Raw genomic sequence first — 16,430 nt, 5'->3', positions numbered from 1 at the left:
TGACTTAGCAGTAAGGTAACCATGCGGTAATCGTCTCTGCACGCAGAATGAGGATTACCGCCCGGTTTCTGCCGCACGCAGAAAAATAAAAATTCTTTTCTGGTGCAAGTAAAAAATGAAATTACCACCCGGGCCACACGGTAGCCGGGCAGTAACTCTAAATTGACACACGTAGGATGCGTGAATGTGCCTAAGTAAAAGGGCCCTTAAATCTATTTATGGTGCCTTCTTTTAGACAGGTGTGTTTTGATACCATTAGGACTTTTTATTTTTTCTGTAACAACTGCAGGTTTCTGGAATATTCCCCTAGTAGTTATATCTTGAATCCTCATTGACTAAATTCAAGAAAAGTCTAAAGGAAATTCCTTTTTCAATCTGCTTTTGACTAAATAATGCTAATCAAACATATAAATGGCAAGAGGCGTACTCACTCGCAAATGCGCAGTAGAGACCCTCTCTGCCCCGCCCCCGCGTCAATACGTGATGACGGGGGCATGCCAGAGAGGGAACCTGCGCACCTGCGAGTGAGGGAACCGCCGTCGCCACCGCTCCCTCCCCAGGGTTGCCGCTACTGCTCCCCCCACCCACCCGGAGTCGCCACCGCCACCCACCCTCCACCCAGCCCGGGTACCTGGCTTCACTATTCAAACCGCCGGAACGCAGCACACAGCTCATCTGAGCTGCCGTTGGCCTTCCTTACCTGCCTGTGTCCCGCCCTCGCCGACGTTGCGTCCCACGAGGGCGGAACACACGCAGAGAAGAAGGAAGGCCGACGGCAGCTCAGATGAGCTGTGTGCTGCGTTCCGGCGGTTTGAAAAGTGAAGCCAGGTACCTGGCCCGGGTGGAGGGGTGGCGGAGGGGACTCGGGGGGGGGGGGGCGGCAGCGGCGACTCCAGGGGGGAGGGGCGGTGGCGACCCATCCAGGGGGGGCCTTTCAAACCCCCCTTCCTTTACTAGCCCGTTTTTACGGGCTCAACGGCTAGTATTCTATAAGCCATAAGCTGGAATGAAATAAAGGAAACACCAGCATTGTTTTAGTATTAACTTTTTTCTTTTTTTGTATTTTGTAACTCTTAAACATTGAGCCTGCAAATAGGTGGGGAAATGTGGGATATAAATGCAATAAATAATAATAATAATAAAAAGAAGAAAACCTATTTATTGTAAACCACTCAGATACAAAAGACGGGCAGTATATTAACTTCTTAATAAACTGTAAACTGTCTGAAATGTTCTAGGGCTGAGCGATTCAACTAATACTCAACATTTCACTAAACTAAATTTTGGAGCAGATTTACATAAGTACATAAGTAATGCCATACTGGGAAAAGACCAAGGGTCCATCAAGCCCAGCATCCTGTCCACGACAGCGGCCAATCCAGGCCAAGGGCACCTGGCAAGCTTCCCAAACGTACAAACATTCTATACATGTTATTCCTGGAATTTTGGAGTTTTCCAAGTCCGGTTAGTAGTGGTTTATGGACTTGTCCTTTAGGAATCCGTCCAACCCCTTTTTAAACTCTGCTAAGCTAACCGCCTTCACCACTTTGTCCGGCAACGAATTCCAGAGTTTAATTACACGTTGGGTGAAGAAAAATTTTCTCCGATTTGTTTTAAATTTACTACACTGTAGTTTCATCGCATGCCCCCTAGTCCTAGTATTTTTGGAAAGCGTGAACAGACGCTTCACATCCACCTGTTCCACTCCACTCGTTATTTTATATACCTCTATCATGTCTCCCCTCAGCCGTCTCTTCTCCAAGCTGAATAGCCCTAGCCTCCTTAGTCTTTCTTCATAGGGAAGTCGTCCCATCTCCGCTATCATTTTAGTCGCCCTTCGCTGCACCTTTTCCAGTTCTACTATATCTTTCTTGAGATGCGGCGACCAAAATTGAACACAATACTCAAGGTGCGGTCGCACCATGGAGCGATACAACGGCATTATAACATCCTCACACCTGTTTTCCATACCTTTCCTAATAATACCCAACATTCTATTCGCTTTCTTAGCCGCAGCAGCACACTGAGCAGAAGGTTTCAGTGTGTTATCGACGACGACACCCAGATCCCTTTCTTGGTCCGTAACTCCTAACGTGGAACCTTGCATGACGTAGCTATAATTCGGGTTCTTTTTTCCCACATGCATCACCTTGCACTTGCTCACATTAAACATCATCTGCCATTTAGCCGCCCAGTCTCCCAGTCTCGTAAGGTCCTCTTGTAATTTTTTAGGGCAGGGAAAAAGTTAGGCGCTTCACTGATTTTTAGCACTAGGCTCATAATTCTAAGCATATGAATGGCAGGTTTACATTTTGCAGGAGAGGCTCCTGTCTCCTTAAATTGCATTCAAGGGTCCTTTTACCAAGCTGTGGTAAAAAGGACCCTGCGCTAGCGGCAGGGACCCTTTTTGCCACGCGCTGTGGCCTTTTTCACCATAGCGTGTGTGAAGTCCCAAAAAAAATGGCATGGCCATGCAGTAAGATTTTTACTTACTGTGTGGCCATCCGTTGAAGTGGCATTAAGGGCTCCTGCGGTAACCAGGTAGTGCGCTTTGCTGCCTGATTACCGCAGGGTTAGCTCCGTGCTTCAATAATATCTAGCTGTTTTCTTTAGTGTGGCAAATAGCATGTGCCAGGGCTGCAGCTACTGCTGGTGCCTGCATTCAGTCGGTGGTAGTTCCAGGTTAGCGTGTGACGAGCACACGCTCTATAAAGGGGCTCCTCGCCTCAGTGGCATTAATGTACAGGAGGCGAGCCTTTTCCAAATGAAGGAAAACTCTGGAATAAGAGGACATAGGATGAAGGTAAGAGAAAATAGGCTTACATAAGAACAGAAGTTTTGCCATACTGGGACAGACCAAAGGTTCATCAAGCCCAGCATCCTGTTTCCAGCAGTGGCCAATCCAGGTCACAAGTACCTGGTAACAGTGGCATAGCTATATGGGGCTACAGGGGCCTGGGCCCCCCCAAAATTCACTCTGGCCGCTGGTTGGTTAAAAGACTTCAGCAGTGTTCTGCGGTGGCACCACGCATTGCCTGCCCTGCTTTCTTTTCCCCTCATGTCCAGCAAGCTCCTTTTTGTGAAATTGAACACAACGTCTTCAGCTGGCGAGGGTTGGGGACCCCCACCAGCCATGGTATTTGTGGCAGTGGTGCTTCAGTTGGTGGGGGTTGGGGACCCCCAACAGCCAAGATGTGCAGCGGGGCTGGGGGTGGGGAGTGGCAGGACAGCAGGGCAGTGACCAAAATGTGCCCCCCCCCACCTTGGGCTCAGGCCCCCTCCCACCTCAAGGTCTGGCTACTCCCCTGCCTGGCAAGATCCCAAAACAGTACAATACATTTTATGCTGCTTATCCTAGAACTAAGCAGTGGATTTTCCCCAAGTCCAGAAGCCGGATTTGAACCAGGCTTTCTTCCCATTGCTCTATTATGCTAGGCCATTCCTGTCAGACGCGAGCTTTCAAGGTCACGTCTGAGGAAGGGATCACTGTGATTCTGAAAGTTCAGGGACAAGCTAAACATGTTGGCGAGTTTTCAGCTTGAGAAGGGATATGATAAAAGTTTATAAAATTATGACTGGATTGCAATGGTAAAATAAATGGTTGTTTAATCTGTCAAGCAGTATCAAAACAAAAGGACACACTATGAAACTAATGACCGGCCGATTGAAAACAAATCGGAAATTTTTTTTTTAATCATGCAATGCATAATTTTACACTGTGGAATCTTACTGGAGAATGTGGTCAAGGTGACCAACATAGCGAAATTCAAAAGGGAATTGAAGTACCTTGAAGAAAAATCCATAAAGTTATTAGCCAGGCAGGGCCAGCTCAAGGGACTGTAGCACCCTAGGCCAATGCTTGGTTCAGCGCTCCCCCTCATTAGAGCACACCCCCATCTCTCAGGGCACCCTCCCCTCCCCTGTGTACCTTTAAAGGTGGTTTTCCCCTCCCAAGCACCGGCAGCATTTCACCTAATGCTACCCGTACCAGCCCGGCACCTTCCCTCTGCTGCATCCTACCCCCTTTGATGCAACTTCTGCTTCCACAGGGGCACAGCAGACAGAAGATGCCAGGGCTAGTACAGGGTCTCCATCATGTATCGTTTACCGTGGCTGAAAAGCTAAGTACTAATTTGGAGTTTAAAGACAACAATAAGTGTGGAAAAACTAAGATAAATGATATAACTGAATATTATAAAGAAACTGAACATTATAAAGAAAAAATAAATAAAAATCAAAAAATTTGGATTGATGAGGATTGCGTTACTGCCTCTTTAAATATGCTTGGCTCATAATAATCACTAGCCATTATAGAGGCAGGTACGCTGATCTGATGATCCTATTAAAGCCCTTTGATTATTTAGACTGTCGTGATATAACAAGGATGTGTTTCATGTGAAGCTGAGTATAGTGAGATTGAGGGCTAGTACAGGTAGCACTGGGTGAAACACTGTCAGTGCTTGGGAGGGGAAAACTGCCTTTCAAGGAAGACAGGGGAGGGGAGGGTGGCCTGAGAGAGAGACAGCTGCTGATGAACTTGGGAACGGAAAGAAATATACTGGAGGAGTGGGACACGCCGCCACTAGCCAGAGGAGCAGGCTTTGGCCACTGCAGGGGAGCAGATGAGGCAGGATTTTTGGCACGCTTGACGATTGACACCCTGTGCCTCACCTGGTCTATGCCTTGAGCTGGCTCTGTAGCCAAGTAGACTTGGGAGAGTCATTGCCTTTTCTTGAAATGATCTACGGGAACTGGATTGACTTTTGGGCATCCGCCGGGTACTTGTGATCAGACACAGGATGCCGGGCTCGATGGCCCATGGTCTGATTCAGCATGGCTTTTCTTCTGTTCTTATGGCAACATCTTTTTTTGTTGCTCCAATTCAAAGTATGACAACCAGCCAAGATTTCTGTTTTCTCCAGGAAAGTATGGCTACTGGGAATTTTCTCCAATGGACACCCAACTTCTAGCAGAAAGAGACTACATTCCTGGCTGGCATCAAGTAAACTTTATACCTACCCTCAAAAGAAGAGTGGTTGAATCCAGGATGCATCAAACATTATCTCTGGATCCTGGAATCAGGTTATGTTTGCACTCATAAAAGTCCTCACTGAAGAAATAATAATGTAATGGAGTGGTACGTAGACGAAAAATTAAAGGATTCAACTTCAGAGAGGCAAAAATAAGTCAGTGGTTACTTTTATTGCCATTTTTGCCTTTAGTACAATGTGTACAAAGCAGGGTTGACCCAACATCTTCCTCCCAATCGCTGTGAAATATCCCTTCTGTTAAACCACAAACAAGTATTATTATTCCACTTGATATATACTTGTAAAACACCATATATATTGCAAGCTGAATATTAAATGGTGTTGGGTAGAGCCTTGAAGAGGAGTATTGTGAGACTGATCAATTAGAAGAAAATTTTAAAAATATATATTTATTTTTGTTACATTTGTACCCTGTGCTTTCCCACTCATGGCAGGCTCAATGTGGCTTACATGGGGCAATGGAGGCTAGGGCTATACAGCTTGGAGAAGAGACGGCTGAGGGGAGACATGATAGAGGTATATAAAATAATGAGTGGAGTGGAACAGGTGGATGTGAAGCTTCTGTTCACGCTTTCCAAAAATACTAGGACTAGGGGGCATGCGATGAAACTACAGTGTAGTAAATTTAAAACAAATCGGAGAAAATTTTTCTTCACCCAACGTGTAATTAAACTCTGGAATTCGTTGCCGGAGAAAGTGGTGAAGGCGGTTAGCTTAGCAGAGTTTAAAAAGGGGTTGGACGGTTTCCTAAAGGACAAGTCCATAAACCGCTACTAAACGGACTTGGAAAGATCCAAGATTCCAGGAATAACATGTGTGGAATGTTTGTACGTTTGGGAAGCTTGCCAGGTGCCCTTGGCCTGGATTGGCCGCTGTCGTGGACAGGATGCTGGGCTCGATGGACCCTTGGTCTTTTCCCAGTGTGGCATTACTTATGTACTTATGTACTTATGCCCAGAATCACAAGGAGCTGCCTGTACCTGAGGTGGAAATTGAACTCAGTTCCTCAGGACCAAAGTCCACCACCCTAACAACTAGGCCACTCCTCCACTCCTAGCATTGAAAATTGCAACTAGATTGCAGTGTGATATAAAAGCTTACAGTATAAAGACATTGGTTAATTTGGAAGGTTTTTTATGACTTATGAAGTTGTACAAGAGAGCTATTATTATTCAATAGGCTCTCTATTTCCTGAGATCTTTTCCCTTTCATGTAGATTGACATAAGGACCACTGAAACTAGTAGTGCGTTTAGAATTCAATATAGATTAAGTGAAATAATATTTGTTTGTGGTTTAATTGTACAAAGCAGTTGAGGTTTCACTGTACTCCAGGGAACTGGAGGTGTGTTTGTGGTTTGGTTATTTGGTAGAAAATGAAAAACATGATTGATATAAAATGTTTATGGTGGACATGGAGTAGTATTCAAATCATCACTTCCTCCTCCTCCTCCTCCTCCTCCATCGCCTCCACCACCACCACCACCACCACCACTTCCTCCACCACCACCTCCTCCTCCATCACCTCCACCACCATCTCCTCCTCCTCCTCCTCCTCCATCGCCTCCACCACCACCACCACCACCTCCTCCACCTCCTCCTCCATCACCTCCACCACCATCTCCTCCGCCTCCTCCTCCTCCGTTATCACCTCCCCCATCTTCCTCACAGAAATTACTAGGTTTGATTAGGATCGCTGTGGACTTGCAGTTGCCAGGGCACAGACCTTGCCAATAAATTTCAGTCTTGGTGTTCAGATTAGCAAAACGGCAGTTGTCATACCACCAGCCCCCTCCAGCACGGGAAGCACAGTTCGCTATGGAACGGTCATTGTCCTTGTCATAGGTGGAGAATTTCATGTTATCATGCATGGCATGGCTCTCATCAGTGGTTAAAGCATCTCCAGCAGTACCACTGTATTGGCCAAGCCGCAGCCGAAAGCAACTTAACTCTCCCTCCAAACTGAATGAGTCATAGTCAGCAAATTTCTCTATACCAGATGCATCCTGTAGGACAAAACGAACCTTGTAATGTTTTTGACTGGTAAGGAGATGCACGGGTTGGTTACCCAGCCAATGGTCCTCCTGGGGGCTGCCAAAGCCTCGTTTGTAATTCTCCCAAGGGACATTCCAGTTGGTTCTGCTGTTGTAAGTGTTTCTCTGGATCACCGTCCAACCCCCACCTGATTTCTTCATGTCACAGTTTACCACCAGACGATGCCCCACTGCTGGCTGGATGATGTAGAGCCCACTTTGCTGACCCCAGGGAATTCCATCACAGTCTTCAGGATACACCACTATTGAGGAGAAAAACATCTTTTCAGACCCACTTCCTGATTGTAATCTCTCAGAAAATGCAGATGGCCACAGATGGGGATTCCTCTGAAGGTACAGCCAAATCCGAGGGATCACTAGATGGTTACTGCAAGAAACTGTGACTTATTGGGAAGGACATTAGAGAAGGTAAAGCCCTCAGATCAGATAGAATAACTTTCTCAGAGGGACGGATCAAAAATATTTCAACTCTAGAAAAGGTAGATCTTTCAGAAGGCTTGTGCTATGCTGACATTACGTATACAGGCACTTTCCCTGCCCCTAAGGGGCTCACAATCTATGTTTTTGCATCTGGGGCAATAGAGGGTTAAGTGACTTGCCCAAGGTCACAGCTGCAGTGGGAATCAAACCCAGGTTGCCAGGATCAAAGCCTGCTGCACTAACTATTAAGCTACTCCTCCACTCCTTTAGATGGGTATCTTCCACTCATAATGATGCAGATTACTCTGGAGGTATCATGCTTTCTTCTATCCTATATACCTGGATATCAGTGCCATCACTCTGATTAATGTAAAGAGATGATCAACACCTCAGAGAAGCTTTCATGACTGTGTGCAATTCTGGTCACCGCATCTCAAGAAAGATATAGTGGAATTAGAAAAGGTACAGAGAAGGGTGACGAAAATGGTAAAGGGGATGGGATTACTTCCTTATGAGGAAAGGCTAAAGTGGCTAGGGCTCTTCAGCTTGGAGAAAAGACGGCTGAGGGGAGATATGATAGAGGTCTATAAAATGATGAGAGGAGTGGAAAGAGTAGACATGAAGCGCCTGTTTACTTTTTCCAAAAATATTAGGACTAGGAGGCATGCAATGAAGCTACAAAGTAGTAAATTTAAAACAAATTGGAGAAAATATGTCTTTACTCAACGTGTAATTAAACTCTGGAATTCGTTGCCAGAGAATGTAATAAAAGCAGTTAGCTTAGCATGTTTAAAAAAAAAAGGTTTGGATAGCTTCCTAAAAGAAAAGTCCATAAGCCATTATTAAAATGGACTTGGGGAAAATCCACTATAAGCAGTATAAAATGTACTGTACTGGTTTGGGATCTTGCCAGGTACTTGTGACCTGGATTGGCCACTGTTGGAAACAAGATGCTGGGCTTGATGGACCATCGTTCTGTCCCAGTATGGCCACCCCCATGTGAATGGTTTTTCTGCTCTTTAGAGCCTTTTATCTGAGCCAGTCCATCCTTATGCCCTGCTTTTTTCTTGAGCAGTGTGTGTAGAAATCCATCTTTGTTTCCCTTGGATTACTGCCTTGAGTAATACAGTACACCTGAATTATAATTAGTGAAAATGCCTCAGCCCCTATTGATTTCGGATCTGTAGCTAAGCCAAGCTAAGCTGTGTTTGTTGAACAGAGGCTAGTGCTGGTAGGGTAGGGACATCTCTCCCATAAAAGGCGCAATCCCTTGGGTAACCCCTGCTACGCATACTGCATTCTCTGGCACTTAAAATAAAACAGGTATGTAATTCTTGAACTAAAGTAGTAAGGGTGGGATGAATGAAGTACTTGTGAAAACATTTTGCTAGAGGTGGAGTTTTAAGCTCATCAAACATATAAACGGCGAGTGACCGACTCACTCGCAAATGCGCAGTAGAGACTTCCCTCTCTGTCCCGCCCCTGCGTCAATACGTGATGACGAGGGCGGGACAGAGAGGGAAACTGTGCCGCGAGGTTGATACCGCTCCCCCCCCCACCCGCCCATCCGAGGTCGCCGCTACCGTTACCCCCGCCACACACACACACACACACACCCACACCCACACCCACACCCGGCCCGGGCCCTTTCTCTGCTACTAAACTTACACATCCATTCGCCGGAACGCAGCACGCACATCAGCTGAGCTGCCGTCGGCCTTCCTTCCCTGCCTGTGTCCCGCCCTCGCTGACGTTACGTCACAGGAGGGCGGGACACAGGCAGAGAAGGAAGAGCCGATGGCAGCTCAGCTGATGTGCGTGCTGCATTCCGGCGAATGGATGTGTAAGTTTAGTAGCGGAGAGAGAGAGAGAGGGCCCGGGCCGGGTGGAGGGATGGCGGCGGCGGCAACGACTCCGGGGGGGGGGGGGAACGGTAGCGGTGGCGACCTCAGGGGGGGGAGGGGGAAGGAAGGAAGGAAGGAAAACCCCAATACCAGCCCGTTTTTACGGCCTCAACAGCTAGTCTGATTATAAGACAGAAGCTTTAATGCTCAGCTGAGCCCCCATCATATCCTGCTTTAATGCATTCTGGCAGCTTTCTTTTGGGGGCAATGACTCAAAATACCGTGTTTCCCCGAAAATAAGACACTGTCTTATATTAATTTTTGCCCCCCAAAATGCGCTAGGTCTTATTTTCAGGGGCTGTCTTATTTTTCGGGGAAACATCGGGGTTGGCCCGCCTGCCCTCCGTCGCTCCCGGAACTAACCTTAAACGCCTCCTTTCACCTTTGCAGCAAGCAGCAGCAGGGCAGGCCACTCCTTCCTTCCGTGTCCCGCCCTCGCCTGACGTAACGTCCGCGAGGGCGGGGCACGTAAGGAAGGAGAGGCCTGCCCTGCTGCTGCTTGCTGCGAAGGTGAAAGGAGGCGTTTAAGGTTAGTTCCGGGAGCGACGGAGGGTGGGTGGAGGGGGGCCCGGTGACCTCGGGTGGGGGGGGGGGGGGGGAACGGCCCGGGGGCGGCCTTGTCCGGCTCTCAGCGGCCCTGCTTTCAAACAAAAATTTGCTAGGTCTTACTTTCGGGGGAGGCCTTATATCTACCAATTCAGGAAAACCTCTACTAGGTCTTATTTTCAGGGGATGTCTTACTTTCGGGGAAACAGGGTAGGTTAGTTTTGCACATACCATGAAAGTAATAAACCCCACTCCTAAGCCAGGGTATGTGGCTTCTTCTATATAAGAAACTAAATATACAAGTTCCAGAATTAAGGGCTGCCGTCTCATCCAGGCCAACCAGAACACGCGAATTCAGTTTTCCCCAGTGACTGCATAGAGATGTAGTTCAGCTTTTCATAGGATAAAGCAGTGTGGAAAAAAAGGTAATACCTCTTTATTGAATTAACTTATGTCCTGACCTGAGAAAGAAGGTCCTCTCCTGCCCAGTTAAATCACTTTGAATATCAGGCGGACCGATTTTAAATGCTCTACAGTTAGCCCATCTTTTACCACAAGTGAGATTAGAAGTAGCAATATAGTTGAGTTCCGGTCTCGTCCCCCCTCCCCCACCAGCACTCTATCCTCTGGCTCGACACCCTCAGCTCTTTATGCTCCTCTCTCCCTTCAGGTTATATTTTTCAAGAATTCACCAAATTTCCTATTTCTGTGTCTTCTGGCCACTACTCAAGTGGGATTTCCTGTTTTCATGAAATCTTTTACCTGATTTTGGTCGTTTCCTGGAAAGATTTTCAGAGAAAGGTGAATGGCCTAAGCTTCTTACAAAAATTTAGCAAAATAATGTTTTCATTCAGCACAACCTTAGAGGGGCTGACACAATGCTGGAATGATCTTTGCTGCACAAGACAGAGAATAGGTTACTTTTCTCCACAGAGGAAGTTTTGGGCTCGGCCATATCCTCCAATATCTCAGCCAGTAGAAGCTGCCACCTTGGTTACCATGTGGAGACAAGCAGAGGAGCAAACCTAGCACAGACAGATGCCTTCTGGACCAAAGGTCCAGTATGGTACCCAGTGGCGTAGCCAAGGGTGGGCTTGGGTGGACCCAGGCCCACCCACTTTGGGCTCAGGCCCACCCAGTACCAGCATAACTATAATGTGGCTAGCAGGGATCCCCAAGCCCCACCAGCCAAAAACTCCCAACAACTGACCCTCCTGCATACCTTGTAAATAGCAGATCTTTGCCTGCAGTGAGCAGTGACTGATGCATACTGCTCACACCGGCCCCATAGCCTTCGCTCTGATGTATTCTTGCCTAGGTGGAAACAGGAAGTTGCATCAGAGGGAAGGGTAGTTGCTGCCTGTTGCCTGTGAAAATCTGTTATTTAAAAGGTATGCGGGAGAGGGAGGATATTTGAGAGACGATATGGCATGCAGGTGAGAGGAGAGACCACATCATCTGTGGGATGAAGCGGGGTTCTTCTGCCCACCCATCTTGGGCCCAGGCCCACCCAAAATTGAGTGTCTGGCTACGCCCCTGATGGTACCAGCAAGGGAAGCCATGTCCTTTCTCCTTTTCCTCAAGCTAGTCTCTCCTTTGTTTGACTTCTGATAGTATATCTGAGTGTCCAGTAATATTTCTGGAATTCCCCTGTATAAATCTGGGAACAATGGAAGGTGGAAGAAATCACCAGTAGAAAGAGAACTCTGGATTAATGTTAAAATTCTCAGCATAGCTCCAGTAATTGATAGAAAAGTGTGAAAATTAGCTTGCAGAATTGAGAGAGCTCTGAAAACCTTAGCCTTGTGTTCCTCCCGCAAGTGACAAACAGACACCTAATCCCACCCTAGATTTTAATAATCAAGCCATCATCCCAGAACAATCCAGTACAAACACATAATTGGACGGAGTCAGCTACAAGTTAGAACCACAGTTGAAAGTATTGAATGTGATTCTGGATCATTCTGTCTTTTGAACCTCATCATGTACAAATGTCAACTAAGGTGTTCAGATTTCTTTGGAAACTGAGACGTATTAGATCACTAGGAAAAAATGCCCGTTTCTGAGCGGAATGAAACGGGCGCTAGCGAGGGGCCCCCTCCCTCCGTCCCTCGAAGCTACTTGCCTTGTTCGGTGTGGGCCGTTTCGGCCGTCGAGTGTCAATAGCTCCGCCCTCGACGTCATGACGTTTTGACGCGAGGGCGGTTCAGACACTCCAGGGCACACCGGATATCTCGGGCGCCTCAACTTCCGTGGAGGCTTCAGAACGTTGGGGTTGCCTTTTATATATATAGATGTTTTAAAACTGATGTATTTCGCCTGATTGCACAGACATTGCTGTTGGCACACCCAGGGCCGCCGAGAGACTGGGCCGGGCACCCCCTCCACAAGGTCACCGCCGCTCCCCCCCTCCATCCGCCACGGGCCAGGCCCCCTGTATTAAAATCACAGTACCTCTCACCTCCGTGTGAAAGCGCTGCAGGCAGCAGGGCGGCAGATTGCCTCCCTTCGGCCCTCCTTCCCTCCTTGTGTCCCGCCCTCGTGGAAGTTAAGTCAGATGAGGGCGGGACACAGGGAGGGAAGGAGGCCTGAAGGGAGATGATCTGCTGCCCTGCTGCCTGCAACGCTTTCACACAGAGGTGAGAGGTTTTGTGATTTCAATGCAGGGGGCCCGGCCCAGTGGCAGATGGTCGATGACGGAGGGCAGGTGGGACTGCGGCACCGGGCCCCCCCTGGAGGCCAAGGCCCGGGGAACCCTGTCCCCCCTGCCCCCCCTCTCGGCGGCTGTAGGTACACATAAACTATTGTAACATCATTTATGTGGGCAGCACCTGTAGCTATTTGGAGGCAACTGCAAATGTTACAAACTTTGGCAGCCCACCAGATTTATAAAGTCTCCAGATTTTAAAGTGCTTCAAAGCCTTCATTCCATTTTTAAACTATACTGTTTGGTTTTTAAATTCTCTATGGCTTGGCTCTGCAGTATCCTATATAATAATTCTCACCTCCAACAGGATGTGCTTGGGACCGTGCCTGCCGGAAGTGGTCTGCTAGGCAGGCATGCTCTGACCTCAGTGACATCAGTGACAGACAATTTGGCAAAGCAAAACAATCTGAGTGCTGGCCATTAGGACACAGGGTTGATAGGAGAGTTTTAAAAGACTGAAGGAACCGAAAGTGTTAAATGGGGGGAGGGGGGGGAGTTCTGAACCACTGAAAGACATGAACATTTGGGAACAATCTGAATGCTGGCCATTAGCACACAGGGTACATAGGAGAGTTTTAAAAGACTGAAGGAACCAAAAGTGTTCGGGGGGGGGGGGGGGGGGTCAAGTTCTGAATGAATGAAAGAAATGAAAATTTACGAGAGGAACACAATCTGAATGCCGGGCATTTGTACACAGGGTAGATAGGACACTTTTTTTAAAAAATGAAGGACGTGAAAGTATTACATCTTGGGGGAGGGGTGAGGAGGAAAGCGGTGGGGTATCCGGATACTGGGCGTTAGGGCCACGGGGGTACATAGACTTTTGAAAGCCTTAAGGAACCCAAAGTGTGGGAAGGAGGAGGAAAAGGAGGGGAGGGAACGGGGTGAGGGGCATTAGGAACAGGGGAGGGGGCCCTGTCACACACTCTCATTCTCACACACACACACTGTCACACAGACAGTCTCACTCTGTCACACACCCGCACATTCGCTCTGGCTCTCTCTCTCTCTCAAACATACACACTCCCAGGAAAACCTTGCTAGCGCCCGTTTCATTCGTTCCAGAAACGGGCCTTTTTTACTAGTATATAATATCTTTGCTTGTCTAACTTGACAGGAACTATGTAAACAGTAGGTCTAGAGACTGAAATTTCCTTCACCTCAAGGGGGTCATCTATATAACTGAGTTAGAAATAAACTTTTTCTAACAAGCAACTAAGTGGTGGAACAAGTTACTGATATGTATAAGTCACAAATTTAACTATCACGTGATGTTTTGGAAAATTTTAAAACCGTACCCCTCTGTTTACAAGGACAAGCGATATTGCCGACGCAGCCCATCCACAGTGAATGGGCTGTGTTGGCAGTACTGCACTGCCAGCCACTCGCATGGTTTTGTAAACAGAGGCCTTGGTTATTCTTAAATGTAGAACTTCTTATGGTACTTTATAAACTAGGTGTTATTATGCAGCATTGCTCTTCTGTATTGTTATAATTCTAGCATTATGTTGTACCTCTTTTCTGATTGTAAGCCACCTTGATCCATTTATTGGTGCATGAGGCAATATAAGTATTAAATATAATATAAATATTAAACTTTATTTTCTCTCTATATATGGATGATGAGGGCAAGGGTGGACCCCCCCCCCCCCACACACACATTTGACGTTAGGCCCATCTAGTCAGTGGAAGCAACACAGGCCAATGAGAGAAGAACTGAAGGTGTCCAGTGCCCACTTCAAGTTAACCTCTGGTACCAACCAAAAAAAAAAGTCCTGGCTCCTTGCTGTCCCACTGGATAAGGGCAATTTCCAAAATCTATTTAACCAGGTAAATCAACTGTTGGAATATTGTCCACCCTTTCTGCATCTATTGGCTTTCTTCTACTAGAGCCACTCATGGCCACTCCACCAGAAGCTAATACAGGAGTGGGCAACCTCAGTTGTCAAGGGCTACAACTCAGTCAGATTTCAGCATTTCCCCAACAAATATGCATGAGATCTGTTTGCTTTCACTGCCTCTGTTGTATGCAACTAGCTCTCGTGCATATTCATTGGCGAAATCCTGAAACCTCAACTGGGTTGCAGGTCTTGAGGACTGAGGTTGCCCACCCCTGATCTAATAGTTTGCCTCATGGCTAAGTTGGCCTTGGGTGGGGGAGGAATGGACTCTTTTCAAAGCACACTTACCACTGTCCAGGGGTGAATAGTTGAGAATCTCAGACATGGTAATCCCTCCAAGCACATGGCTGTTGTCAAACGTTTGCACTGTAGATCTCTTCAGCTTGACACTGTGTGCCATGCAGAGCCACATCCAAACTGTAATCAGTCCAAAGAGACTCCTCCTCACACGTAGAAGCCCTAAAAATAAGAAAGGTGTGAGAAAATAAAAGCAAAGAATAAAGAACCAGTTTCTAATCTCAGTCTTTTTGTTCTTCCTTCAGTTTCCTCATCCCTATTTCCATCTCCTTTGTCCCTCTGTCAGACCTCACTTTCCTTCACTTCCACGCTACAAAGTGCTACAAAGTGCTACAAAGTGCTACAAAGTGTATACAGTGCTTCACAGACTTGGAAGAGACGGTCCCTGCTCAGTTCAGTTTACAGTCTGGTCAACAAAGTGACACTAGGAATGGAGAAAGACTGATGACAAAGGGAGAGTAAGGAAGAAACATGGACCTCATTGTCAATGTGAGAGGCCAGTAGTTCTTTTCTCTCGTCTTCATTTTCTTGTCAATAACAGACAAACATCTCACTTTCTAAAGGTTTCTTTTATTCTACACAGTCATAGTAACAGCAGTAACACAGTAACATAGTAAATGACGGCAGATAAAACCTGTATGGTCTGTCCAGTCTGCCCAACAAGATAAACTCATTTTACATGATATGTGATATTTTATATGTATACCCAAGTTTGATTTGTCCTTGCCATTCTCAGGGCACAGATCGTAGAAGTTCTTGTACTAAAAGTTCTGAAGCTAATGTCGAAGCCTCTTAAAATTTACACTCCAGCCCATCCCTATCTATTCAGTCACCATCAGGGCGTAGACTGTAGAAGTCTGCCCAGCACCAGTTTTGCTTCACTATTCAGCACCCTTCTTACTGTAAAGTCAGAATTTGTCAATCTTATAAATAATGAACCTTTGTCTCATGCTTTTTAATTCCCTTATCTGTGTGTCTCTTCCTTTTTGCTCTATAAAGTTCACATCTCTTATTTTTAATTGCCCGACTGATTTGAATGAAAGAAGAGCTGCATGTCTTACCCATTCTGCTTCCCTCTGCGAGGGGTTCTGCTGTGTAGGAGGTCTCGGCCTCACTCCCTTTATGCCCTGGTTGCAGAGGGTGGACATGGCAGCTGGGCTCTACCTGCTCCCTGCAAACAGATGGCAAAGGGGATGTTCCCAGCCCAAGATAATGCATGTATGAGGAAGAGGTGTGGGACTTCATTCCTTGAATTTTATAGCTGGAACAGAGGACAGTAAAGACTGATAACCTGCTCCAGCTGAATGCTTCCAGCCCTGGTTTCTGTCTCTTCTGGCTGAGTCTGGCTCCAGCTCCACTTTACTTGGTTTGAATACAGTGTTGAAGTTTTTTCCGGAAGACCACATGTGCTTACCATATTGGCAAGGGAGGATCAGAACTGAGGATCCTGAACCATTTTCCAGCTTTTCCAGGAATTTCTCTTGTAATCTTTCCACTCTGTTCTGCATGCAGTGAGGGTAATGGCTGCAGACCCTTCCAGAGGGAGCTTACC

At 46.9% G+C, this 16,430-nt stretch overlaps 1 protein-coding gene across 1 annotated transcript; it reads right to left on the bottom strand.

The window, feature by feature from the left end:
* Positions 1-3,605: 3,605 nt before the first annotated feature.
* Positions 3,606-14,942, bottom strand: LOC115456753 (fibrinogen-like protein 1-like protein). Its single transcript, XM_030186026.1, has 5 exons — positions 14,870-14,942; positions 6,701-7,345; positions 3,989-4,040; positions 3,716-3,786; positions 3,606-3,610 (listed from the first exon to the last, which is right to left on the bottom strand). The coding sequence occupies exons 1-5, from the start codon at positions 14,904-14,906 to the stop codon at positions 3,606-3,608; spliced, it is 810 nt and encodes a 269-aa protein (XP_030041886.1). The 5' UTR covers positions 14,907-14,942.
* Between the last annotated feature and the right edge of the window lie 1,488 nt (positions 14,943-16,430).

Source organism: Microcaecilia unicolor, chromosome 13 (assembly GCF_901765095.1).
Source record: "Microcaecilia unicolor chromosome 13, aMicUni1.1, whole genome shotgun sequence".
NCBI classification, from domain to species: domain Eukaryota; kingdom Metazoa; phylum Chordata; class Amphibia; order Gymnophiona; family Siphonopidae; genus Microcaecilia; species Microcaecilia unicolor.
This window is presented reverse-complemented; position numbering and strand designations above follow the sequence as displayed.